Here is a 27,410-nt window from a genome sequence, read left to right on the forward strand (position 1 = left end):
TGTCTCATGGTGGAACCTTCGAGCATCTGTTGTAACATCATGAAATGCATCCATCTCGTACTCCATTGTTAATATTATGTCAAATAAATGTTTGCCACTAATTACTGTCTTGTGTCATTTCTGCTACTACTTTCCTGTGACATTTCTGGTTATGGGTTCCAATGCGATTCACATTCCCTTAGATGTTACCTACCTCCCCTAAATGTTTGTACCAATATTTTTGAGATACCCTGTATATGTGCGTGCATGTCACACCCATAAACAAATCAATAAGTTATTGTGTGTGACCTAAGTGATCATTTATGATGGTGATATTGCAAAGACAGCTGGTAAGTTGGTTACTTATTGTTATTTATTTATATAAAATTAACTTTCAAACAAAATTCTTCAAATTAGATCTGAATTCAATTCAAAAAAATTTTTAAAAATTTTTTTTTAATTGAATACCACAAAATGTTTGATTCCATTATGTACATATTGGAGAGAAACATAATTAAACCAATGTAGGTTTGAGTCCTTTATTATCTTTAAATAACACATGAATCTGTATTATTTAATCTGTGCACCATGCTGCTCAAAAAGGAATATCTAAAAGTCTCAAATATTTGCAAAAACATAACTTATAACATATATAAAATGATATTAATTTTTAAAGTTAAGAGGTGACTGCAATTGTATTTTATCAAAAAATAGTAATTAAAATAAAAATGTAAATAAAATCACTATCACAAACTGCAACTAACAATATGATATGAATGCATACATGCTATTACTCCCATAACAGTTCTTGCTTATGATTTCCATTATTAATTAAGCTTTTTTTTTTTTTTTTGCATTTTTGCAATTCTATGAAAAAGAATTTATTCAACATATATATCATAGTGTATGCCATACTGTATCCTTTAGCCAAGAGAAACTTTTACTAAAATTATTACTATACAAGAATAATCCAACTGATTGAAATAGGCTCCATTACCGGTAAATGTGTAATATATCTGCTGAAACATGTTTTCATAGTCCACTTTGCATGTCTTGTGGGATGAAAAAATGGAAACACCTAACAAAGGGAAATTATCTATCCAAGACTGGCTAACTACAGTCTTGAGTGAAAAAGGCTTTAAGAAATTCCTTAGCTTGGCAGTGCACACACTGCACCTGCTGGGTGTTGCCTAAAAATATTGATTGCATATTAGTATTAGTAAGGAAAATAATGCACAGAAAGCAGGCTTTATTTGTACCAGCCAAAAAAAGAAAAAAATTGAAATCAGAAATAGCAGTAATATCAAGGAATACAGAAATTGTAATAATATAAGTAGCATGATGTAGGTATAGAGATTGTGAAATATAAATAATTTCAATTCTGAAAGGAAGGAAAAGACCAAGAATAAGTTAAAACCAAAAGAGTAATAATTTTAAAGCTACTGAAGAACCTAGCCTAATACCAAAGTGTGAAATATCACATATTTCAATTCACAACTATATGCCACACTGAACAAGAATCCGAAGCACTAGAAACAGAAATGGCAAAGTAAATAAAATTAATAATGCAAAAAAAAATATAATATAATCCAATCTGGCTGGAAATCAAAATACAAAATTTTGCCAGGTGCAGAGATGATGGAACTAGAACCATCTGAGTAAGCTGTAGTCTAAATATTTTTATATATTAGTATTAGTGGTGGCACATGATGCAAGAAAGCAAACTTATACTGAGCAAGAGGAAGAATCCCATCAGCATTCAGCTTGTCAAATCATTCAAATCCTTATACACCTCAATCAGATCACCCTGCAAGTGCCTAGTCTCCAGACGCTGCAATTTATAGAACTTAAACCTTTCTTGGTAAGAGCTGCCTTTGTTCGCATCACCAACCTTTTTTGCCCTTCTCTGTACTCATTCCAGCAGCTCTACATCGTTCCAAAAATGAGAGGCCTCCAGACCTGTATGCAGTACTCAAGGTGTGGCATGACCATTGCCTTATACAAGAGGACAATCACCACCTTATCCCTTCCAGCAAAGTTCTTCTATATCATTAACAAGGCCCCATGAGCTGTTCTCACAGCTTGTCAGGAAACTTCATATCTGACTGCACAATTATCCCCAGGTCTTATTTATTCTCCACTATCCTGAGTGTAGTATCACACAGTTGGTATGTTACTGTGGAGTTACAACTACCCATATGCAGTAATTTGGACTTGTCAATGTTAAACTTCAGTTGCCACCTCTCAGTCCATCTGCCCAAATTTACTAGATCCTGTTGCAGCAGCATACCATCATTACTGTCATTAACAACCCTGCCAACCTTTGTATCATCTACAAATGTAGACATTACATTTGTAGATGATACAATCTGTACAATTTGTAGATGATTAAGACTGATACACATTCATCAATATCATTGATAAATATAAAAGAATAACAATGGTCCCAATACCGAACTTTGGGACAATAACATTGGTCCAAGAAGGGTAATGAACACCACTCTGCCTTCTCCCACTGAGCAATCTCTTTATCCATAACAGCAACTTGCCCTTAATGCCACACTGCTCCAATTTGTACAGTAGCGTTTTATGTGTAACAGTATCAAAAACTTTCCTGAAATCCAAATATATGATATCAAAATTATTTTTTGTATCCAGATACTTTGTGACCAAATCATAGTATCCAATAAAATTGATCAGACAAGTTTTCCCTTAATAAACTGATGCTGTGTCTGAACTATAACTGCAGTCTTGTCTAGATGATCATGTATTGCTTTTTTAACCAGTGACTCCATTATTTTCTCCGGGAACAGAATTTAAATTAACAGTCTGTAATTACTTGTGTCACCCTTTGATCACCCTTTGTGAATTGGGAATACATTTGCATATCTCCAGTATGTAGGGACCTCTCCTGATTCCAAGGATACTCTGGCAATTATGGTTAAGGGTTTTCTTACTTCCTTTGCCACCTCCCTTAATATAACTGGATAGATCCCATCCACCCTAGGTGCCTTTCTTATATTTAACTGCAAAAATTTCTCCTCCACTTTCCTCTCAGTTATTACAAAATCATTTAGCTCCCTGTTAGACTTTGATAAACTTCTGATCTCTACTTCCCTACAGAATTCCTCACGTGTGAATGTAGATGCAAAATACTCATTCAGTTTGTCAGCTACCTGAGCAGAATCATCAACAGTCAAACCATCAATATCAAATGGTCCAATCTGATTCATGCCTTTCCTTCTAGAGTTTCATAAGAAAAGAAGACTTGTTTTTCTTTGCATCCCTTGCCAAAAATTTCTCATAATCAGCCTTCGCTTGCCTAACCTCCTTTGTGACTTGATTACAGACTAGCTTATATCTACCCTAGGCTTCTGACTCACCTGATAATTTATATGCATCCCATGCATTTTCCTTCTCTGCCACCAGTCTCATTATTTCATCTGACATCCATTTAGGCCTCAACATTGAACAGCATTTCTTAGTTAGTATGAAAAGCCCATTAGCTTCTAAGGTTAATTCTTGAATGTATCTCATTTAGAATTTGCTTTTGGTAACATTATCAGTTGGTCCCACTGTATAGAATTTAAAAACTGTCTGAGACCACAATAGTCACCTTTACAAACACAAAAACCCTTCTCTTTACCCCTGACGGTAGTTACATCTTTAAGTAAATCCTACATCAGTACACTGTGATCATTGTCACTTAGTGGTTCCTTTATCTGCAAATTCTTAATGTATGAATAATCACTGCTGATAATCAGATCAAGATTATTGCTCCCTCTGGTTGCCTCTCGAACATGCTGCTCTAGAAAACAGTCATCCAATAAATCCATAAAAGTATTGCGAGTGATCAACCCAGACGTTCCAGTCAATACCTGGAAAGTTAAAATCCCTCATTATAAGACATTCTGATTTCCTGGCCTGCTGTATTTCTCTATACAGTTGTTTGTTGTACTCATCAGTCATTAGGCCTATAACACACACCTACTCTCATTTTTATTTTCTCAGTGCTTATGTCACATCAAACTGACTCAACATTGCACTGTCTACCCATGTCAACTGGATGCACTACCTTAGATTTAATATGCTTCTTAACCAAGAGCATAACCTCTCCACCTCTACTATCCTGTCTGTCCTTTCTATACATCTCTTTCCTGCCTTTTGACTAAGGTCAAAGAGTGTCCTTTCTATACACATTGTACTCCCCAAATTTAAATTCTGCATTCCTTATATCTTTGGGACACCGTGTCTCTGATATTCCAGCAATATCCACCTTTGATGTCTTGACCAGTACTTTGAATTCATCGATTTATTTACTATACTCCTAGAGTTGGTGTACATGCACCCGTTCTTACTGTGTTACCCAAACAGCCCATGTATTTACTTGTTCCATGATGACTCGCAGAAGTTCTCGAAATCCCCAGTCACCTCTGCCTGTGGCTATTGTTAATCTATTAGTCTGTGCATCCTCCCAATCTAGCAGTTTTCCAACCCATCTAACACTGCCTTGATAACATTAGCAAATATTCTTGCACTCTTCCTATTTAAGTGTATCACATCCCTGTAGAAACAGTCTCGTGTTAACAAGCACAGATCATGCTGAGAAAATTTCTACTCCATGAGCCTTGCACAATCTCTCCAGGCTGATTTGATTGACAAGGCTCTCATCAGATACTCCCTCCTATTATATCTGGGCAGAAGTGCAAACACTTTTGAATTTAACCTTAACTTGTGACTTTTTTTCAACATTGACCTGTACTTGTTAAGTACATAGATTTCTTACTCTTAATGCCATTGGTGCCATTGTGCAGAGCACTATCTGCTCTACAATGTCAAACTTTTGTGCCTGGTAGACATACTCTGGTCCTATTCCACCTATATTTTTGCACAATATATTTCGCATTTCCCTGACAATAGAGTCACTGACAACTAGCTTCTGCAGGACCAGCACATTCGGCCTCGGGGATTGCTGCTGTGTTGCCTGATGATCAAGTGCAAGTTCCGGCATTGATGTGGGCAGCTGAGAGCTTGAAGCTCACCCCCAATTTAAATCCTCCGAGGGTATCCACCCTGTTCTTTAAGCTCTCATAAATGTCCATAACAATGCTGAGTTTGCACCTAACATCCTCACACTCTTTACATCGAGTGCATCCCCCTTGGCAATATCATGTCCTGTTCCTGATGGTTCCACAAACATCATCAAACAAGCAGTACATTTCATAAGACTGTGATTCAAAGGACAACCACCCTCCTCCACTAATTCCCTCTGAGCCACAGCACTCCCACTACCTTGAGCCTTTTGCTTTGCTGCTCTGGCCTGTGGTATGGTTTCAGTTCAAATTCAATATAATTAAAAATACTACACTAAACTTATATTCTAATGGAGTAATAACATTATGCACTGGTTATGATATGAAGTTTGTTATTGAATATATATATTTCAAGATCAAGCTTACAGTATATGTATTTTGTATCTCCTACCAAGTTTATATTATACGAATTCTGTATCTCCGATCAAAGTTATATGTATTATGCTATAACATTACGTTTCTAAATTCTAAGTAGTTACAATAGATAATAAATTTCATCTAAGTATTGCCAACATGATACAAACTCTCTAGTGATCTATTTGCGATACTATATCTATGCCAAATCACCGATATTAAAAGCATTAAAGTTGTATGTTAGGGACTACATGATAAAGCTAAGCAATTATGTAATTACATAATTACATTATAAAGAAAAGCAATTATTTAGTGCTATAAATTATAGTTTATAAGCCTCTTTTGATACTGTAACTTTTGTAACTTCTTACAATGTTACAAAGCTACACAGAAACTGACAGTATTTGCTATATCAATACTAAAACAATTGCAGCAAAATTCGTTCTTATTGATCCACAGAATAGTGGCAGAAGTTGACTGTGGTTTTTTTAAGCAATTAAAAGGGCCAAGTAAATAACAAATACACCAAATTGACCAGGAAATCACAAACAAATGTTACACTACTAAATTTAAATCAAAAGTTAGAGAAAAACAATAATTTCAATCAATAAATAAAGATCCACTTAGTGGCTCTTGAAAAAACGTGCAGTTCTCTTCGCCTTCAATGCCCATCCTGATATGGATGGGTATTGAGAAGCAGCCTTCCTGGTCATTGCTGCTTCCTGGTAATAAAGTATCTAGAAACAACTAAACAACACACACATGCTGCACAATCATAGCACTACACCCTGTACAGTGTTTTTTGTATATCATCACAAAGAACTACGACTGAGATGACTTGACATTTAGGACACATGCAATTTATATGCATTCTACTTTTTTCAATGATTTTATTTGTACTATATATGGCTTCTTTTCTTTCTGTGGTGTTCTGGCAGCATAATCATATGTGACACTTCACTATTTAGACCACCGCTTACTCAGATGGTTCTATCATCTCCAACAGAGATGAAAATTCAAATTTCACATTCAAAACCTGCTGGCTGTAGCCAGCAAAATTCAAATTTTGATTTCTAGCTACGATGGGTAAAATTTATTTTACCCATCGTGGCTAGAAAGGTAATAAAAACAGTAAAAAAAAAATGCAGCGTAGAATTATTTTCTCAAACTATTTCAATACCTGCATTGAGAGAGTACCCATTTCTTTACTTGCTTGTTTCACTGTATATTTTTTAATATTTATATATATAATATATAAGCAGAAATATGTGCTCAGGCATAATTTTGATATTTCATGTGCTAATAAGAATTTTATAAAGTTTCATATTTTTTTATGTTTAATTTAAAAAACATTTTTAAATTTAAGTTTTACATTAAAAAAATTAAAAGTTACATTTAATAAGTACTGTTATCTGTTAGTAAAAGATCAAGCATTGATAAACTCCAAGGAGAATTTAAAAAAACAAAACATGATAATTTTTGTTATGATTAGGAGTATAACCACTACTGACCACTTTTCAACTAGATCATCAGTTCGTGTGTGTTTAACCACACAAATTCCTTCAAGAATTGCATTTAGTCACACCTTTCCTATTCACACTGCACTTGTATTCAGATTCTGCACACAGTATATGAGAATAATACTGTTTCTGATCCACGGAGAATAGCCATATTTCTGGTATTTACTGCATCTGATCAGTTTTGATACATAAGCACATTTTCTACATAACAAAACCTGCTTGAACCAATTTGTGATAAGACAAGATACTGAAGATAAGTATGATGCTCTGTGTGGGTATTAAATTTCCATCTTTCTGATAATTTTGTCTTGTACGTGTAACTCGCTGATCTTTAAACTCCTCGACTATTTCCTCCTCTGAGATTGTTAACAAGTCCCATTCCATTATCTCTCCTGGAAGTATTCTGGGTTAGCATTAGGTGTAACTAAAATTGGGAGTCCATTAAAGGTTTTTTGCTTTAACAACTACTCTGAATGCCTTGGTTGAGATGTCTCTATTAGGAGATCCCCAAACCAATCATTTTCATTCGTGATATCTAGATTAGAGTACGTTGGTTCGATTGGTGGATGTTATGAAATCCATGTGAAAGTCAAGCTCCTTTTAACTGTAGATGTCTTTACCTGCCAGAGGTAGGAGGGGTGCCCAGGAACCAGGTTATGAATAAAGTTCATTTAGTTAGAAAAGAAGTTAATAAATTTAATAAGCAAAAAAAGTCTGATTCATTTCCCTTCTGGGTTCTTAGTTGATTCCTTTTAAGTACAGAACCACTTGGAGTAAACTGAAGAGAGAAAGGAAAGGCACTAGAAATAAAACAGAACTAAATCACTTAGAGAGAGCACTATATATTGCACAAGAAAATGACTTGGACACTATTTCTGTACACTCAGGGGCTTTTGTCTGGCACACTAGAAGAAAATGGTTCCAAAAGTCATGTTTATCATCTAGATGGATAAAATTTGGAAGTGAATGGGCTCTTTGTCTAGCATAAATTGGAATTCAGGATTACTGCATAGAATTCAAGTGTGTTTATGGGAACTAGCCTATATCATGCAAGGTATGGATTTACTGATGCATCACCATCAGCACGGATTTAGTAAAGAAGATAATGTATCTCAATTTGTTAGGATTCAGAGAGTTAGTTCAAAGCACATGTTATTCTAACAGAAACTATTAAGATAGCAGTTGAATTTGTCTGTATTGAATGGCTTACCCAAGCCAATTAATTCTTTGGAGAAAGCATAGCATGAAGTAGACTGTATCATCATTGGAAGCTACGAAAGAAGGACAGCATCAGTTATCAGTGCATAAAGATTGCAGGAAAGAACAATGCAAGAGCAAGTCACCTTGAGGGGAAAAGGGAGGTGAGGTACCTAATTGGTCACGATGCACATATTGTTATGCTGAAAGTTGAGAGTTCAACTTCCAGCATAAGAGAGAGAAAGAGATGAAATTTAGAGTGAAAAGTTAATGTCAAGTCCAAAGATGCATAGCATTTCATTTAAATTACAGGCAAGCAAAATTTTTTGCTTTAGTACATGAAGCCACTTTGTAGCTGATCTTTTAGCCATTGTACAGTGTGTGTATGGTCTGGTCTGGTCTGGGAGCAAGAATTTACATTCAATATTATGGGAGACACATTTGTCAAAACATCTTATGAATAGGGAGGTGATTCAGGCACAGTTATGGAATCCCTCTTCTTGGCTACAAATACAACATCTCAGCAAAGATGCTCGGCAAATTAAGATGCAAATTGATTCAAACTATTGGATTGCCATGTTATTCAGATTAGCTCACTCCTTACTAATATAGTATGAGGTTATCTTTAAGCAGAAAAAGAAAATTCCATCTGCTCCTATATTGGATTTATTTGGAAATGAGTTGATTGTTAGAATCAACTGATGTCCATTTATTGTCAGTTTACTTTTGAAAAATTCTGCAAAGCATTAATCTAGGGGGATTTATTTGAAATTCCTTAAAATAAAAACGTGACATCCCATTCAGTGACCGCAAAGGCTTGGGAGTAGATGTTCCTCTGATCTGGACAGCATCTGTTTACTTTTCCTCAGGTGGCCATTCATAAATGTATCCATTGCTTTTTGTTTGCATTCCTGAAACAACTTCCTCACTTGCATGGAACTTCTGCTAACACATTCTTGAAAATCACTTTCACATTTTGTTTGTCCATGAAATACTTCATAATATTTTCATTCCACCAAGGTTTTAAACAGGGCCTAATTATGCATATTTTTGCACACATTTTTTCACTATCACAATCAAACATACAACAGCTTTCCTTTATACTGCTAACTTTGAAAGAATTATTCTGGTGCTTTGGTATTCCATTTTCCTTATTTAAGCAAATGATTTATCCGAAATATGGTTTTCAATTTTTTTTTTCCTGATTTACAATCATTATTGCATACAGTATTTCCTTGTACAGTTAGTTAATTAACATAATACTAATGTGAGAGAAAAAAAAAAAATAGTGATTTTAGTTTATGAAGAATACTTGAATTTCATTGATTGTTGCAAAAATAAAACAAAAATAAAGAATAGTTTTTGAAGAATAATTTAATTTCATTTATTGTTGCAACTCACCAAATTATTAGTTTAAAAGTGGTTTTACTTTAGTACCTGATGTTGGCAGCTAAGACTTGATAGCATGTCACTAATCCTTCCCAAAACAGCAATATCCTCTTCTAAGGTTTCTATTTCTTTTAGTATTTTCTTTACATTTCGATCATCCATGTTGGCTAAATATAAAAAAAAAATACAAAACATCTAAATGTGTGTGTACTCAAAAGCTTTGCATAAAATAACTGTTTAGCAATCCAAAATATAAGCAAGAGTTTAATTTTCAAAGGCCAAAAATATTTTACAAATGTTTAACTTTCTGATAACAATAAAGTAAATCCACATAGTAACTCGCTCATAAAAATCTCATGCTCAAAAAACCAAACTGACCTTTCCTCATTAGTAAAAGAGCACACGTTTTCCAAATGTTTAACTTGACAATTACAAACTTGCTTAATAATTATGCAGCAAGTTTGTAGTTGTTAAGTTAGTTAAGTCTCATTATAATGAGAACTTCCAAGAAGAGAACTTGGCAATATGTACTAAGTGCAATGGAAATTCTGGGAAACAGCAGCCCAACCAAAATATTCAGGAAAAAGAAATCAGATCATTGATCTGATTTCTTTCTCTGGAATTTTCCTAACTTTCTAATTGATATCACATACCAATCAACCCTTTTATGGAAATAGAATTAAGTTGTTAAAATTCCAGAGTAAAATTCCAAATAAATTCAGATTTCCATCATGCAGTATGACTGATGAATTTTGAGGTTATGATGAACATCATGGCGAGATCAAATCTTCCTTACATTTCAAGGGTACAGCACTAAAACGGTGTTCGCAGGCCGGCCGCTAGTTAGTACACCGGACCGGACCTATTGGTAACTCTTTGGGAGGCTTCCAGATCAGCTAGTGTATAATCTTGCTATCTCTACTCTGCCATATAGTGACTGGAGGGAGTCCGAGTAGTGTGTATGGGGGGGGGGCATTGTCGAGGCCACGTTATGTCAAGGATATGGGTATATTCTTACCATGTGTATGCCATATCCAAAAATTTCATTACTTCATACAGCATGTCCCCCCCCTCATTTCCTTACTATTGAATACACCATGAATTGTCAAACTAACAGAATAAGCTTATCAGCGAAAGGATTTCAACCTCCCAAATACTTCCTAGTTAATTTCACAAATATATGTGGTCTCAATTGTAATCTCAACGATGTCCATTTCCACTTGCAGTCTGTACTTTTTCCATGTACCCCATGTACTTTTTCTGACAAAATCTCAGTTATCGGTTGATTCAACTACTGCTCATCTCAGTTTCCCAAATTATTCGCTGTATGATTCCTTTCACCTCAAAGGTGGTACTTCCTACACCATCCCCTCTAATAATTTGTCTAACTCCTCCTTAAATTTATTCAAACTACTCACTTCCACTACACTGATTTATGTTTGTTCAAACAATCAACTACCTACTGACTGAAAGAAAATTTCTGCACATCTATCATGCAACCATCCTTCTGCAATTTAAATTTATGCTCGTTTATGTATGTTTTCTGAACAAGAGTGAGAATATCATCAACGTTTAGCCTATTCAATCTGTTCAAAGCCTTAAACCTCAATCAGATCACATAGGTGCCTAGTTTCACAACACTGCAATTTTCAAAAGTGAAGTCTTTCTTTCTTGGTAAGAGTACCCCTTTTTGTTCCCCTTCACTAATCTCATTGCACATTCTCTTATCTGCACCCATTCCAACAGATCCACATCCTTCCTGAAATAAGTCTTCCAGCTCTGTATGAAGTAAAAATATGGTCTAACCATTTCCTTATACAGTGGAATAATTACCTCCTTATTCCTGCTGGCAAAATTCCTGTATATCATTAACAAAACACCCATAAGCTGTACTAATAACCCATCTGCACTGCTGCATGTCTGCCTGTACAATTACCACAAGGTCTCCTTTTTGTTTTCTATTCCCTTGAGTGTGGTACCACACAGTTTGTATGTTATTCTGGAATTACTGCTACCCATATGCAGTACCTTGCATTAAATTTTAGTTAGTTTCCACTTCTCAGCCCATCTATCTAACCTAATTTTTCTAGATCTTGTTGCAGTGCATATGCTGATTAGTGTCACTAATCATCCTGCTAACCTTTGTATCATCTACAAACTTAAATATTAAGTCTGATATGCCTACATATTCAGATGCTTAATGTATTCTAAGAATTCTTACTATCAAAAATTAGAAACAACCGGACTCTTATCGGCCAATTCCCCTGCTCCCAGTGGCAAGTTAGCTATTCGAAAGGCTGACAGGAAAAAGAATAACTCACCACTACAAAACAGCTGGACTAACCATGCCAATACAATATGGATTCAAGCAAGGAACTTTGACCATCAGGGCCCTGAATGGCCTTCTGAGGGTGGGTGGGGTGTAAAAAAATATTTCCTTGCCATATCAGTCGATTTCACTGGGGTGTTCGATGCCATTTGGTGGGGCGCCTCCGTAGCCAGGTGGGAAGGAGCAGCAGTGCGTAGCACACGCTTCTTGATTAGACCGGGGTTCGAGCCCGTCACCACCAAATACGGAGGATGCGGAAAGGTCAGGAATGACCACCGCATATTCACGGAGCAATATGGCCTTAGTTGCTAATGCTCCTAAAAAAAAAACCAAATAACAAATAAATAAATAGCCATTTGGTGGCCGAGCATCGTAGCTAGACTCAGAAGGGCAAACACACCTATGAATTTGTATAAAGTTATGGAATCCTACTTAACCAACAGAGAAATCCAGGTAACAGCACCATATAATAAGTTGACCAGATCACTCTACAGGGGCTGCCCCCAGGGTTCAGTTCTAGGGCCACTGCTCTGGAATATGATCCTAGATGAATTCCTGGCCCTGGACCTGGGAGAAATAAACTCCCAGGCCTTCGCAGATGACATAATACTGACAGTCGCTGCTGAAAGCTGTTGTTGTTATTTGGTTTTTAGGAGCATTAGCAACTAAGGCCATATTGCTCCGGGAATATGCGATGGTCATTCCCTGACCTTTCCGCATCCTCCATATTTGGTGGTGACAGGTTCGAACCCCGGTCTAATCAAGAAGCGTGTGCTACGCACTGCTGCTCCTTCCCACCTGACTACGGAGGCGCCTTGCTGAAAGCTGAGCACAAATGGAAGTCCAAGCAAACCAAGCACTTAAACTCCAAGTCTGGGCCACTGCCCACTTCTTAAAAATATCAACTACAAAAACTAAATCTATACTGTTGAAAGGCAGCCTAAACTTAAGAAGACCACCACAAATTAAAATCCATAGCCAGACAATCAAACTAGTCGCTGAACTGAAGCATCTAGGTATCATTCTAGACACCAACCTGTCCTTCCACCCATATCTCAAATACTTGAGAGGAAAAATAAGAAGATATGCCGGATTAATAGCCAGAATAACAAGAAAGGACTGGGGACTCAAAAAAACACATGCTAACACTGTACTATAAAGCCTTCTTCGCCCAGACAATTATGTACGCTTCTCCCATGTTGTTCCATAGAGCCACAATGGTAGTTATCAAAAAGATCTTGGACACCATACAATGCTCAATTCTCCTGGTCATCACCCGAGCCTGCCGTACTGTTAGTAAGCACACCCTCCAAGTCCTGACGGGGGTCCTGCCCCTCGACCTAGAAGTTATATACTGCAGAATGACATACCACTTGACCAAAGGATTACCCTACACTCTGGGGGAATACACCATCAACCTAGCAGGAGATAGAAGAGAAGAAAGGACGAGACTTGAGAATCACATGCAGCAGGCATGGCAGGAAAGGTGGTCTGCTTCAACAAAAGGGGAAATTACCAGGAAGTTCCTGCCTACAGTCGGATGCATGTATCCTAGAGCCCCCCTGTTGGTTCTACCCAGGTCTATTTACAACGGTCCTCCTGATGGGCCATGGTGCCTTCAACGGCAAGTTAACTTATTTTCAAATAATGGAAGACCCCCTTTGCACGTGTGTGTGTTATGGGGGCTATAATGCGCCTATTCACAGGAAAATGCTAAAAACAAAATTTAAAAATAACTAAAAACAAAATTAAGCATAACAACTTGGTTGTGTTTACAGAGATACTTTAGAATTTATCATATAGTCCAATTCTTTTCAGATAAGGAAAAAACTCAATGTTTGCATCATCTCCAATAATATGTTGTAACGTCATTGGTTTTCATAGATTTCTCAAGGAATACAGGATGGATGTTCTGTCCTGTTGATAGTGAGGGCAGTCAATCAGAATATGTTTAAATTTTCTGAACAGCATGGACACTGAGAAGGATCTTCACCTCTGAGAAGATGGAGGCAGGTCAGATACTTGCCCGTGCAAGAACCACTTCTCTTCATACTGCTTTGGTACTTGAGTGCCAATGCTTTGGATCGTGTTTCAACTGCTCTGCACATGTAGAGAGACAGAAACATGGTCCCACATTACATACAGCTGCGACCATTATGAGGACCTCCGCTGTCGACTTATGATGGAACTCACATATCTACCAGCAGGACTGGAGCATTGCCTTCTAGACTTGAGGGAGGAGTTCCTGGCCTTTACAAAGCTTGTGCAAGAGGTGTTTTTCAGGTGGTTATGTTATTTGTTATTTTGGTTTTTAGGAGCATTAGTAACTAAGGCCATATTGCTCCAGGGATATGCGGTGGTCATTCCCTGACCTTTCCGCATGCTCCGTATTTGGTGGTCACGAGCTCGAACCCCGGTCTGATCAAAAAGCGTGTGCTACGCATTGCTGCTCCTGCTCACCTGGCTACGGAGGCGCCTTTTTTTTTTTTTTTTTTTTTTTTTTTTTTAGGTGGAGGACGCTTATTGCTATTCATCACAACTAAAGCCAGTAACTGAATGAAACAACAACCTAATTGAACAGAAACATTCAAACAGAAAGATTGAGCTAACTACACTAAGGACCTTTTGCAACAGGATCAGGACTGGACACAGAACTGATGCAGTCCACTGCTCACCTGTCTCGAGATCCCTCTGCAGTGGAAGACACCAGTGATCACCAAGTCAGACTTGACTCTACACATCTCCTGAACCTGATACCAGCGGCTGTGACCTCTGAGACAAACTCCTGGACATGACTATTGCTGCAGCCTGCTGCCAAGGCCATTGGCCTCCACATACCAATGCACTCTTGCACGGTACTTTCTTCCTACTTCCTGGGTGGGGGGAAGAAAAGTCTATTGTCTCCTCCCCTCCTCGCCACCCCATTTTCTTCTATCTTGTGGGGCATGGGATGCCTCATTGACCATCTGGGGTTGCCTTCTCTATTGACCCCACCTCTGTCTTACCCCCCATCAGTCTTCAGTCTCCCCATCCTCTCTCTAACTTTGCGACCGTGTCTAATGAAACCAAAATTATTCCAAACCCACACTCAAAATCTTAAGTCAACCATGCAACAACACTATTACCATTTGGCCTACCCCATTTTCTTCTATCTGGTGGGGCATGGGTATGCCTCACTGACCATCTGGGGTTGCCTTCTCTATTGACCCCACCTCTGTCTTACCCCCCATCAGTCTTTAGTTTCCCCACCCTCTCTCTAACTTTGCGACCGTGTCTAATGAAACCAAAATTATTCCAAACCCACACTCAAAATCTTAAGTCAACCATGCAACACCCCTATTACCATTTGGCCTACCCCCTTTCAGCGTAAAATATAATAACTTTTTTTTTTCTTTTTATGTCCTAGCCAATGAAATCTCAGGAAATTAGGTGGCAGGACCTGCCAGAGTAAATATAACTATACTGGGTGTACCTGGTTGCCCACACTTGGCCTCCATGGAGGCCAAGTGTGGGCAACTGTGGGTCCCATTAGGGGACCCAATGGCTAAAAGGACAGATGAACAGTACAAAACATTACACATCACAATATCCATACACTTTTAAATCTCTGGCCTTTACAGTGTGCTGTATCACATGACAATGTATACTTCATGAAGATGGGGGAACTCCCTGGTGCCGTTTGACCTGAAAACACTACACTTTATCAAAAATTAGACCAAGGTGATGAATGCTATTCACAATTGAGATAAGATGGTTTTTTAAGCATAGCACTGGATCAGGATGCAACTGTCATTTTCTACAGATGTATATGGCACTAGATTTCTGGTAAGACAGTACCTATTCTGTGCCATCCATGGCTCAATATTATTAATTAAGATTTGCAGTTGCCTCTCAGCAAAACTCATGTCCTGTGAATAACAAGAAACAGGCATATGATCAGAATAGAGGTAAAAGTCTACAGTGTTCGGAATACTTTTGATTATATGATTTATTTCAATTGCAAATAAGGTGGCACTGAGAACACAGTCATGTGCAATTCCTTCCTCTTGTACACTGGTGTGCAAAACTTAAGGACCAGTCAGGTTTTCACCTGTGGCTTCTCATAGGAGTGGCTGGATATGGGAAAAGCATACCAAAGGAACCTCGTGAGGTACAGAAATGATGAAGGAAACAACACCAACACAACAATGGGAACAAAATGGTACAGAGGGACTTCATTCAAAAATGTCAACATGGCACTGGCTGCCATGATACAGATGCATCACTGCCAAAGATAAAACAAAGGGAAGAGGTGGTCCTCAGTAGGAGATATGGCCACCCCTAATGTTGATGCAGGCTTTGAACTACCTTTCCATACTTAGAACAATGTTGTTGATAAGTTCTTGCAGTAACATCATCCATTCCTCTGTCAGTGCCATCTTCAGCTGGTGAACATTTTCTGGTGGGTGTGGACATGCCACTAGGCGTCTCCCTAGAGCGTCCCATATGTGTTCGATGAGATTTAGATTGGTGGGAAAGGGCAGGCCAATCCATACAAACAATGTCCTCACTTTCCAAAAGCATATCAACGGCTTCAGTGCGATGGGTGGGGGGGGGGCATCTCCGTAGCCAGGTGGGAAGGAGCAGCAATGCGTAGCGCACGCTTCTTGATTAGACCGGGGTTCGAGCCTGTCACCACCAAATATGGAGGATGCGGAAAGGTCAGAGAATGACCACCGCATATCCCGGAGCAATATGGCCTTAGTTGCTAATGCTCCTAAAAACCAAACAACAGTGCGATGGGGTGTGGCGTTATCATCCATAAACACGAACTCGGGGCCAATGGCATTTCTGAACAGACGCATATGGGGAAGGATTAGCTCAGTACAGCAGCGTGCACTGGTTACAGTACCACCTTCCAGTATCTGGAGTTGTGTACGTCCATCCAAGATAATGCCTCCCTGGATGAGAACACCTCGATTGCCATATCGATCCCTTTCAGTGATGTTTGCAGGGTGATAGTGTGCCAACCTCTCGCCAGATTAGCTGACATCCAGAATCGCTGCTGAGACTGAATCTACTTTCATCAGTAAAGAGTACCTTACCCCATTGCACTGCTGTCCAGTCCTTGTGTTCAATGCACCACTGTAAATGGTGTCTCCGAGGGGCAGCTGTTAAAGAGAGACAGCATACTGGCTGTCGGGCAAACAGTCCCTTTGTGGAGTCGCCTGGCCACAGTAAGCCGCGATATCCTGAGCTGCTGGTTTGCAATGGATCCTGCTGTCTGATGTTGGTCCCTCTTGGCCTGTAGGAGTATATAGCAGTCATCATTGGGTGTTGTTTTTCATGGATGACCACCACTGGTCCTTCGAACAGCTGTATCTGTCATTCTTTTTTTTTATGAGAACCCCAAACACGAAAGGTATCAAAACCTATAGTACTTAGTACCGTGCATGGGTTGAAGGAGAAGTACGGGGAGAGGGGGGGGATGCCGGAAACTTTGCTCTAGAGACTAAACATGGGTTTCACCACTTCAAGCCTCCAATAAGCAAAGTGGTGGTATTTCACCAGTTGATGAAAGTCATCTACCACCTGAAAATACCTATAATTTAAAAAATAATAATAAATAATTAGAAATGTAGTCCATTACATCAACATATCATAATAAATAAAAAAAAAAGAAAGCAAACTGAATGGCTTTTCAAGATTTATCACAATTTTTTTTCTAATTCCGACAATTTCCATTTCCTATTTTTCTCTGAACAATACAATGTAATGTTAATATGAATTTAGAGCCACAAGTGAATTGCAAAATTGTTACCTGCTAGTGTTTTGAGGTAGGTCCTGATGATTATGCAACCACGTAATAACTGCTGAGGGTACAGCATATATTTGGCACTGAAAACGTGCAACTCCTCCCTCACTTACTGAAATTGGCTGAGGTTCCAGGGTGAAAGTCCCTGCCATACGAGCTACTACCACTCTAAAGGCCAACCACGCATGTGAGACAATGCTATGGGTGATACCGAACTCTGCAGTTACACTCCTCGCACTTCGACCTTCCAATATTTTTGACCCCGGGTAAAGTCATCCAGATGTTGTCTACTGGCCATATCTTTGTCTGTAGCACTGCATGAAACCAATCGAACATCTGTAACAATCATGCTCACCATTTGGTAATTTGCACATAACTGCTGAACTGCTCCTTTTATCTGTTTATGTGAGCCCTGTCATCGTGATTCAAATTTTTGCATCTGCACCAGCTTTCTACTGAACAGCCACAGTTATGAAAATCACTACAGGCTGTTTCATTTGATTTTGTGGTCGTAACCTTTAGAATTAGTGTTGGTCCTTAAGTTTTGCACACCAGTTTACAGTATTACAGATATTCAAGAGAATTTGATGACAGCAAATTTGAAAGGATCTATGCTGAAGAGAATTTTGGATGAAATATAGTACATGGCCTCTCAGATCAAGGGAATTAATATTTCTCAAAGATACCAAAATGCTAAATGGTGTTGAAGGCTTTCTCCACTGAAACAAGCATCTCATGATGAGATGCTTGTTTCAGATAAATGCATTTCTGATGTTTGACTCGGCTTCGACCATAAGATCCACAGATGACTGATTTTCCTTAATTGATTAGATTGATCAGAGATCAGATTTTGGATAGATACCAACACAGTTGATGCTGTATTATTTTTTTTCTAGAATATTATTGAAGCAACTGGTAGTAGTAGTAGTAGTGGCATGTGATGCAAGAAAGCAAATGTATGAGCTTATGCAGCATCAGCCAAAAAAAAAAAAAAAAAAACACACACCATTCCCTCCAAATGCCTGTCCAGTTCCTCCTTAAATTATTCAACCTATCAACTTCCACAACGACAGATGGAAGTTTGTTCCAGAAATTAACCATCCGCTGGCTAAAGGCAAATTTCTGCACATCTATTCTACATCTGTCTTTTCTTAATTTGAATTTATGCCACCTTAGGCTCGTAATCTGAACAAGTGGAAGGATCCCATCAGAATTCAGCATGCTCAACCCATTCAAGGCCTTATATACCTCAATCAGATCACCGTGCAGGTGCCTAGTCTCCAGCCACTGCAATTTGCAGAACTTAAGCCTCTCTTGGTAAGAGGATCCCTTCATTCCCCTCACCAATCTTGCCCTTCTCTGTACACACTCAAGTAAATCTACATCCTTCCTAAAATGAGGCCTCCAGACCTGTACGCAGTACTCAAGGCGTGGCCTGACCATTGCCTTATACAGAGGGATAATCACCTCCTTTTCCCTGCTAGCAAAATTCCTATATATCATTGACAAAACTCCATGACCTGCCCTAGCAGCCTGTCTACATTGCTCAGAGAACTTCATATCTGACTGCACAATTACTCCCAGGTCTTTTTCATTTTCTACCACCTTAAGTGTAGTACCACACAGTTGGTAAGAGGAATGGGCCTATAGTTTTGACAAAGAGCATGATCTTTCCTGATTTGGGATTTCCAATACACAGGAATGATACCAGGGGATGGAAAATGAATGTCCAGTGAAGATATGACTGAAGAAAGTCAGCGGTAAGAATAACGTTTTGTTATCTAAATGGTGAAGCATTATGTAATATGTTCCATCAACTAGCAACACTGTTCTCTGAGCGAGTTATTACTCCTTGAAGTTCAAGCATAATAGGTGGTTGATTTTAAGGTCAAGAAGGCATGGCTCTGAAGTTCAGTTGAGATTTTCCAGCTAAATCTGCACTCTTCTGAAATGATAGATCATATGCAGTTGAAGCAGACAGCAAGGAAAACACTGTCCCTAGGAATTCACAATCTCTGTGGGAGTATAAAGCTCCTGTCCAGTCCATTTGAAAAGTGGAGATGATACTAGAGGAAACTTGGCATTTAGTTGCTTTATTTTTTCCCCAGATTACTACTCTTGCAACAGTATTTTTATTAATTGAGGTTGCAAATCAAATCTAGGCATCTCTTTTAGCTGTCTTCCTGATGAGGTAGGCCTTGGCTCTACGCCTCTGGTAATTTATAAGATTGGTGATGGTAAGGTGCTTGCAGAATAAATTCCATGCTTGGGTTTTTTTTTTTTTTTTGGCAATTTTATAATCTTCATTCCACCAATGATTTATATCTCTCTATAGTTGCTTGCCTGAGATTGTGGGACAGCAGTAGATGCAGTTGCTAGTATACAATTTGTTATATGGTCACTGACTGTGTCAACAGAGCAAGATTCAATGATCTGACCATAAAAAAGACACATGGGAGGTGTTTTTTGCCCAAATCTGCCTTGGAAATTTTCCACTGTATAGAGTTTTCTGAGGCTAAGAAGAGTGATATTTGAATTCTACATATTAAGAGGGCTGTAGAGCAGATAAAGAGACTGACAGCAGAGATTGTTCCTTTAGAAGATGGACGTAACTTAGTAAAACCGTTTTCAGTATGGTTAGATTTTGTCTGTCGATCATCATTTCAATGATTTGTCCTTGTCCATCTGCATTAGGAGAGCACAGTTGCTGCTCTTCACTGAAGTTGCTCCAATAAAGTTGAGAAAGCCTCAGCAGTTAACACTAAACAATGCTGTTCATTGCTTAGATTTAAATAAAGAAGCTGAGTCTATCTGCTTTATGAATGTCTGGAAAGCAAGGAGGAAGCACATAAGTTGTTTTCTTATCTACTTGGATTTTTTTTTTTTTTTTTTTTTTTGCCAGTGCAGCAAAAGCCTGTGGCTTCCTTGCACTGTATATGGAAAATACTATTACTATTCTGCAGCTGAGCCATAAGGGAATTCTGTAATATGTTCCGATACACCATTGTGTATCTGTACATATTACAGTTGGCAGTCTGCACTTGTTAAACCAAAGTACACATTGTGCCTTCTCAGGGTTGGTAAATTCTGCCATGATTACAGTTTTGTGATTCTGCTGCCATCTACAACAGCATGCTCATTTTCTGTTTGGTAAATAAAAACCTGAAGATATCTTCTATCACCCATAAGTGGTTTCAGGTTTGTACTATGTACCCTATTCACACAATAATATTTTAGTGTTGTAAAAAGGTTTTGTGGACACCCTGTATATGTGAACAGATAACAGAGTTGAAATGTTAATGATACAATCTCCAACTGACAGAATGTCAGTTCAATGAACTAGATGGGCATTTGATTCAGAACATAGGATGTTGCAGCTGCTAACTCTTTCAAGTTGAGACATTTTGTATTCTATGAAAAACACTGAATGCCTTATAATTATGACTGAAGAACCCTATGAGGTTAGGGGTTGGATACATATAATATCTTGCATACACCGACCAAGAGAGAAGAACTTTAATATCTGGTGAGAGAGAGTACACACTACAAGATCTAACATAATTAATTTAGCATAAACATAGAACACAGTAATAGTAGTTTGGCTAATGTATGTAGCCTTTATCAACTGACTGAGCACTATACAGTAGTGGTTTTAAGTATGTGGGTTGACCTCCAAGTACATAATCAAGCAAAGTCACAGAGGAGGGGGGAATGGTGTGTGTGTGGGGGGAAGGGCAAGGAGGGAGTGGCAGACATCATTCTAGAAAGGGGGAGGAAAAGGGTTGTGGTAGATGAACGGTAATGGCAATGGCCAACCTCACAGAGTATGAAATGCTCAAAGATGGAGTGTATGCAGGTGCCGTGGTCTGTGTATACTCTCTCACCAAACATTAAAGTTCTTCTCTCTCTTGGTTAGTGCATGCAAGTAATTATAGTATGTACCTTATAAATTATCCTGTATTTTTAACTTTCAGAAACAGTTATTTTTATATGCCATAAAAATATAAACAAAGGAAAAATAAAATGACATACGCTAATACCTACATTTTATTATTTCCAGGTTTTCTAAAGGCAGCCTCATCAGCAATTTGTATTTATTAGTCTCTAAGGAACCAAATGGAGATGGTGAATTCCTAATGAAAAAAAAAAAAAAACTGATGCATCATTTCTACAAAATGACAATGGCATTAAGAAATGCTTGCATTTCATGTAGTATCAGTTCTAGAAGTCTTTGATATGCATCATGAAGAAGTGATTTATTTACAATTAATACCTTTAATAATGCACATATTTATCTTAAACACTTGCAAGAGTTAAGTGAAGACCATGAAAGATGATCTATACCCAGCAAACCAGTTAGCCAGCAGAATTTTTTGACAGGTAATATTAACATAAAAGATTCTTTAGTTTTTTATGTTAATAATAGAAAATGCACAGCACAGTTGTATTTCAAAAATCACTCAAAACTGAAATCTAAATGAAAATAATTTCTTAAGCACCCAATGAAAATTCTCAACACATGACTACAGCTTAAACCTGAGCTGGTTATGTGGGATCAATTAGACCACAGACAATATTTCAACAATTCATGCTCTTCATCTACTCTGTCTGCACAACTGAAACTCCTGGCAGTGTTTTTAAAAATGTTTTCTTTGATTTCTCCACTGAAAATTCCATAAATCTCTGTTAACTATCGCATTATTATGAAAAATATAACCTAATTATATGCACGTGTTGAGTGGCATCCAGCACGTAGTACAATTATTGATAGTGAGCTCACTTTACTGATGCCAGTTTTCCTCCAATTGATAGTGCTCTCTGGCTTTGTGACATTGGTCACCTGGAATCAAACTGTTGACAGGTGTCCATGTTTTGCACAGTGAGCTCTTGTTATTGATAGGCCGGCATTTAATTGCATGTTGCTGAAGTGTGTGGGTTTTTTGATTTGCATTTCATTCACCAACAGGTCCAAAGGGAGTTTTAATTTCAAAAATTAATTAAAAATATGTTTCTAATATAAAATATGGATTTTTTCAAAGTTGTGTTCAGAAAATATTGAAAATAAAGACATAAAAAAAAAAAAATGAACAATTTTGAATTAATTTTTGCTGAATTTTCAAATGCACACAGTGGGGATGGGTTGAAGTGACTCTACATGCATAGAGGAAGAGCAATCCTTTTTGTGACTGTGGATGGGTTAAATTTATTTTTTTAAATCTAAATATCAGCTCACTGCATTGTTAAAAATTAAAAATCAAAGCAATTCAACAGGCAAATCTGTATAAATAAAATTTAACAAATGGTTCAAAATGCACTATATATATACTGTACATCTCATCTTATACAATCATTATTACTGTATATGTATAGACCATGATTCACTGGAAATTATTTGGAATTGCAATGATGAATAAAGCTAAGTCCTATAAATTAGAGAAAGATGTTTATTAGTATATTGATAATATACTATTAAAAGTAGGATATCATTTGACAGAAATTTTTCTTAATAATAACCATTTTGACTGAAAACCTTTTAGGGCTAAAGCCTCATGTTGAGAGCAAGTTTACTGATGTATAAGTTAGTGCTATTGCATCATTTTAATACGCAGCAACCTACTAAAGTAGATATAATTGGCATCATTTAAGTATAATGCACAATATGAAATATACTTAAATGATGCCAATTATGTACTACCTTAGTAGGTTGCTGTGTATTAAAATGATGCAATAGTACTAACTTATATGTCAGTAAACGTGCTCACAACATGAGGCTTTAGTCCTAAAAGGTTTTCAGAGGGTGGTGGTATCTGCTGAGAATAAGTAACAATTGTCTTCTCCATTGGTGAAGCATTACTTATTCGAGGTAGTGCAATACTCTGGCAACTCATTGTGAAGATATTCACAATGAGATATACTTAAATGACACCAATTATGTAGTACTTTAGTAGGTTGCTGAGTATTAAATTATTAGCACTAACTTACACATTAATAACTATTTTTAAATTATGAAGATACTTTGTAGTGAGTCTTTTGGAACAAATAAGGGGTGATATTCATTGATTAGCCAGCAAAAGGGTAAACCCATTATGAACAGAAGAAAAACTACAAATTCTGCTTCCCCAATGAGATTTATGAATGGGCCCTCCCAAGCTCTTTAACAATTTAACTAATTGTTAAATTGTTAGAGCTCTTTAACAAATTCTGCTTCCCCAACTACTTGAGGCCGTGTCTAACCTCCCTTCCCTTTCATACTACTACTTGTTTCCTGCACTGAAAAAACATTTTAATGAGAAACATTTTGGGACAAATAATATATTATCCATGCAGTCAAGAAGTGATTAGAGCACTGAGGAATTTCAACAGACTCTGTGGAATAAAAGTTTATTCATTTCGAAATCATTTTATTCTTTCTATGGTAAGCCAAAAACTTTTCAAATACTCTTCAGCTTTGAGCTCATGTTGATAAATTTAGTTTTATATTATATGAAAAATCTAACATAACTTGACTGATGTCTTAAAGGAAAATAAATCTATGTAAATACATAAAAGACATGATTTCTGGAATATGTCTAGGAAAACCAATAAAGTTTTTCCAATTGGCAGGTATGTAAAACTGATCAGAAGGAAATGTTATATTTTTAATTAGATGTTTAAATTGAAGGAAAGAAAAAAAAAAAGAGCAAAATACCTACGCAGCTGATGATGTTTTTCTCATTGCTGCTCCCCTTCTTTTAATACTAGTGATGAGAAGAAGATCTGAGAACAAAAAGAGACAACGGTCTTTCTTTATTCCAAGTCCACCCTAAAACATAAAATTGCATTGTTAGATCATCATAACTGACAATGAAAGCTTATATTTCTATATCAGAACAGATAACACCTCCTTTACCAAACTTGCAAACTGATGGATTTTCTACTATGGTAATAGAATGCACTAGTTCTCATTATATCTATTTTACCATTAAAGAAAAGAAAAAAAGAAACAGAAGATACTTCCAATTTTAAAAAAAAACTTACAGTATTTTCTTAAGATTAAACTATTAAAATACAATGAATTGTATTTTAATAGTTTAATCATCCAATCATTTGGCAGGACTTTGATTATCTGAATTTCTACTAATTAAGGTCTCTGTTATCCCAAGCCAGCTGGCCAAATCCAAAAAGAGAAGTACAGAAATACATTATAAATTGTAAAATATTAAAAACCAGAATACTAATATGTGGCAATAAAAGAAGAAGATTAGATATATATTTTTTTCAAAGCTTATCCAACACATGCAAATATTATATACTAGTCACTGGTTCTGATGCCATGATTATTTATGAAAATGTTTAAACAAATGTGCATAAATCAGCAATAACCAACCTAACATTTGGAAAAAACTTTTTTTTGGGAAGTATAACAGTCAATTAGAAATGTAAAGAAGAATTCTTTCTATTTAATTCACATTTTTTCTGTTAAGTTTAAAATTTAGTACATACTATTATGTGTATTTTGTTTAAAATAAATTTTTAAAAATATTCTATACATAGATACTTTTTATTGTAATTACAGCATGAAATAAATACTGTACAATTTTATGATATGCTTTAGATATTAATCCATGGGCAATTTCCTAAAATTATATGCAAGATATTTCCACTTTGAATAGTAATTTAACAGCTTTCTTGAATTTTTAATGAAGAAACTGTGTCAATAAAGTTATCTTGGAAAGCATTATGACTGAAAATAATTGATCATTAATGTGAAATAAAATAAAACAGAACAAAAAATGAGTTAACATGATTCATGTATGCACTAAAATATGAATGGCGAAGGGTTATAATATGGAACTAAGCTATCCAATATTGGATAAATTAAAGGCTGACACCTTTTCACAATAGTAGAAGCAATTAAGACACATGCCTGGTGGCTGGAATGTCATTCATTCAACTAGGCCTTCATGTTGCTGGAATAATCCTCAAGATGGATAAATCAACATTAGAAGTTTAGAAACCAAAGAAATGAATTTAGTAGAAGAAACTAAACCAAAGAAATGAATTTAGTAGAAGAAATTTATTGGGACCATGAGCTAAAAGCACATTCGACTGCCATTGGCTCAAATCACTGTTCTGACACAATGTTGCACTGAGCCAACATTGTGTCAGAGATGTATTGAAATTACATGAAGTACTGGGCCATTCATGTAACAAAGCTATCTTCAATTCCATTGGCCAAGGATTTTGCTGACATAACACCCTTCCACAAATGTTCAATGGGCTTGAGCGTGAGTATGCAAGTGATTTCAATTTTTATGGCATATGAGCAACTAAAGCTATGATGAGCCAAATATAAGATATTAAAAACAGCAGTCCTCCTAGTAGGTTGCTATGTTAAAATGTAGTAACAAGGTAAAAGCAGGTAAAAGAAACAAAAGTATATACAATGACTACTAAAAAGCATTTATATCTGTGTATACTGCAATACACAGATATAAATTATATTGGTATACGCATTTATAACCTTTAAAAATTTTGGACATAGTCTTTGTCAGATAAAATCTGACTAAGTGTATAGCACTTTTAACATCTGAGTTTTAGCACTTTTCACATTTGACTGAGTCAGCTGTTAAAAGTTATAAAACATAAAAGGCATGCATTTAAAAAGCTGGACATTTGATAAGAATATGTTTGACAATTAAAATTGTGTCACAGCACTCACAACACAGGAGAGTCATCAAGTCCTCAGCAGAAAATAGTGTCATATGACTGTCCTATGTGGGCCAAGCAATAACAACTTCTTCTTTATGGTTCCTACACAGACTAGACTGCCAATGTTTGATTATGGGCTTAATCTCATAACTTGTTTGCAGCCTGCCCCATCCATGACAGTTTTCACTGGGATACCAGTTTCTTTTGTATTACTTGCCTGTAGTCTGTATAGGGAACTAACAGGCAAGAATTGTAAAGGGTCACTTTGGCTGTGGTGTTTGCCAAATCATTTTCCAAGATACCAATGCAGATGGGAATCCAGCAGAAACAAATATCAAATTCAGATTCAAAAAGGAAGTGAAGCCTCTGCTCTACCCAGGCCAGGACTGGATGAGAATTAAACCTCATCAATGACAAGGCCTGCAATGAACTGAGAATTGGTATATATAATACATTTTTAGTAGTGGTGGTGGTGGGTTTGTATGTGATCTAAAGCTAGCTCAATTGCATGTAGCTCTGCAGTGAATATGCTGCATTTGGTAAGATATGCTCAGATATCAGGGTCTAGGAAGACAGCCACAGATTCCACAAACACTTCTGACTTTGAAACATCTGTGTATACTGGCAAGAAATCAGAACGTTCAGCTCTGTGTGCTGAATAGAGTTTCAGGTAGACAGCAGATGGAGTACTGTCCTTCCCTTGGATGTGTTGTTTGGTTTTTTTAGGAGCATTAGCAACTAAGGCCATATTGCTCCGGGATATGCGGTGGTCATTCCCTGACCTTTCCGCATCCTCCATATTTGGTGGTGATGGGCTCGAACCCCGGTCTAATCAAGAAGCGTGTGCTATGCACTGCTGCTCTTTCCCACCTGGCTACGGAGTCGCCATCTTCCCTTGGAACACAAGCATGACAGGGTAGGGGGTTGCCGTAGTGACAACACAACATTGTCGACCACGATGTTCAAATTGATGAGCAGCCATTGGATATAAATATTTAATAGATGATTGGCAGTCTGGTGAGTGTTATACAGATTTTTCCATCATGGCTCAAAACCAGTGTCCA

General features: G+C 37.2%; 1 protein-coding gene across 3 annotated transcripts in view; it reads right to left on the reverse strand.

Annotated features, from left to right (window-relative positions):
- Positions 1-27,410, reverse strand: part of LOC150080713 (rho guanine nucleotide exchange factor 17-like) — a 394,606-nt gene that overhangs the window by 159,357 nt on the left and 207,839 nt on the right. For all 3 annotated transcript variants that reach the window (XR_016547420.1, XM_090381790.1, XM_090381791.1), the window contains exons 8-10: positions 24,348-24,457; positions 21,700-21,788; positions 9,581-9,699 (exon numbers count right to left, since the gene is read on the reverse strand). Coding sequence is in view for 2 of the 3 variants with exons in the window: in XM_090381790.1 (XP_090237916.1) it covers positions 9,581-9,699; positions 21,700-21,788; positions 24,348-24,457 (318 nt within the window). In the remaining variant the exon portion in view is untranslated. The remainder of the gene's footprint in view (positions 1-9,580; positions 9,700-21,699; positions 21,789-24,347; positions 24,458-27,410) is intronic.

The sequence above is a fragment of the Mastigoproctus giganteus genome, chromosome 9, assembly GCF_048544385.1.
Source record: "Mastigoproctus giganteus isolate SK-2022 chromosome 9, ASM4854438v1, whole genome shotgun sequence".
Classification (NCBI taxonomy): Eukaryota; Metazoa; Arthropoda; class Arachnida; order Uropygi; family Thelyphonidae; genus Mastigoproctus; species Mastigoproctus giganteus.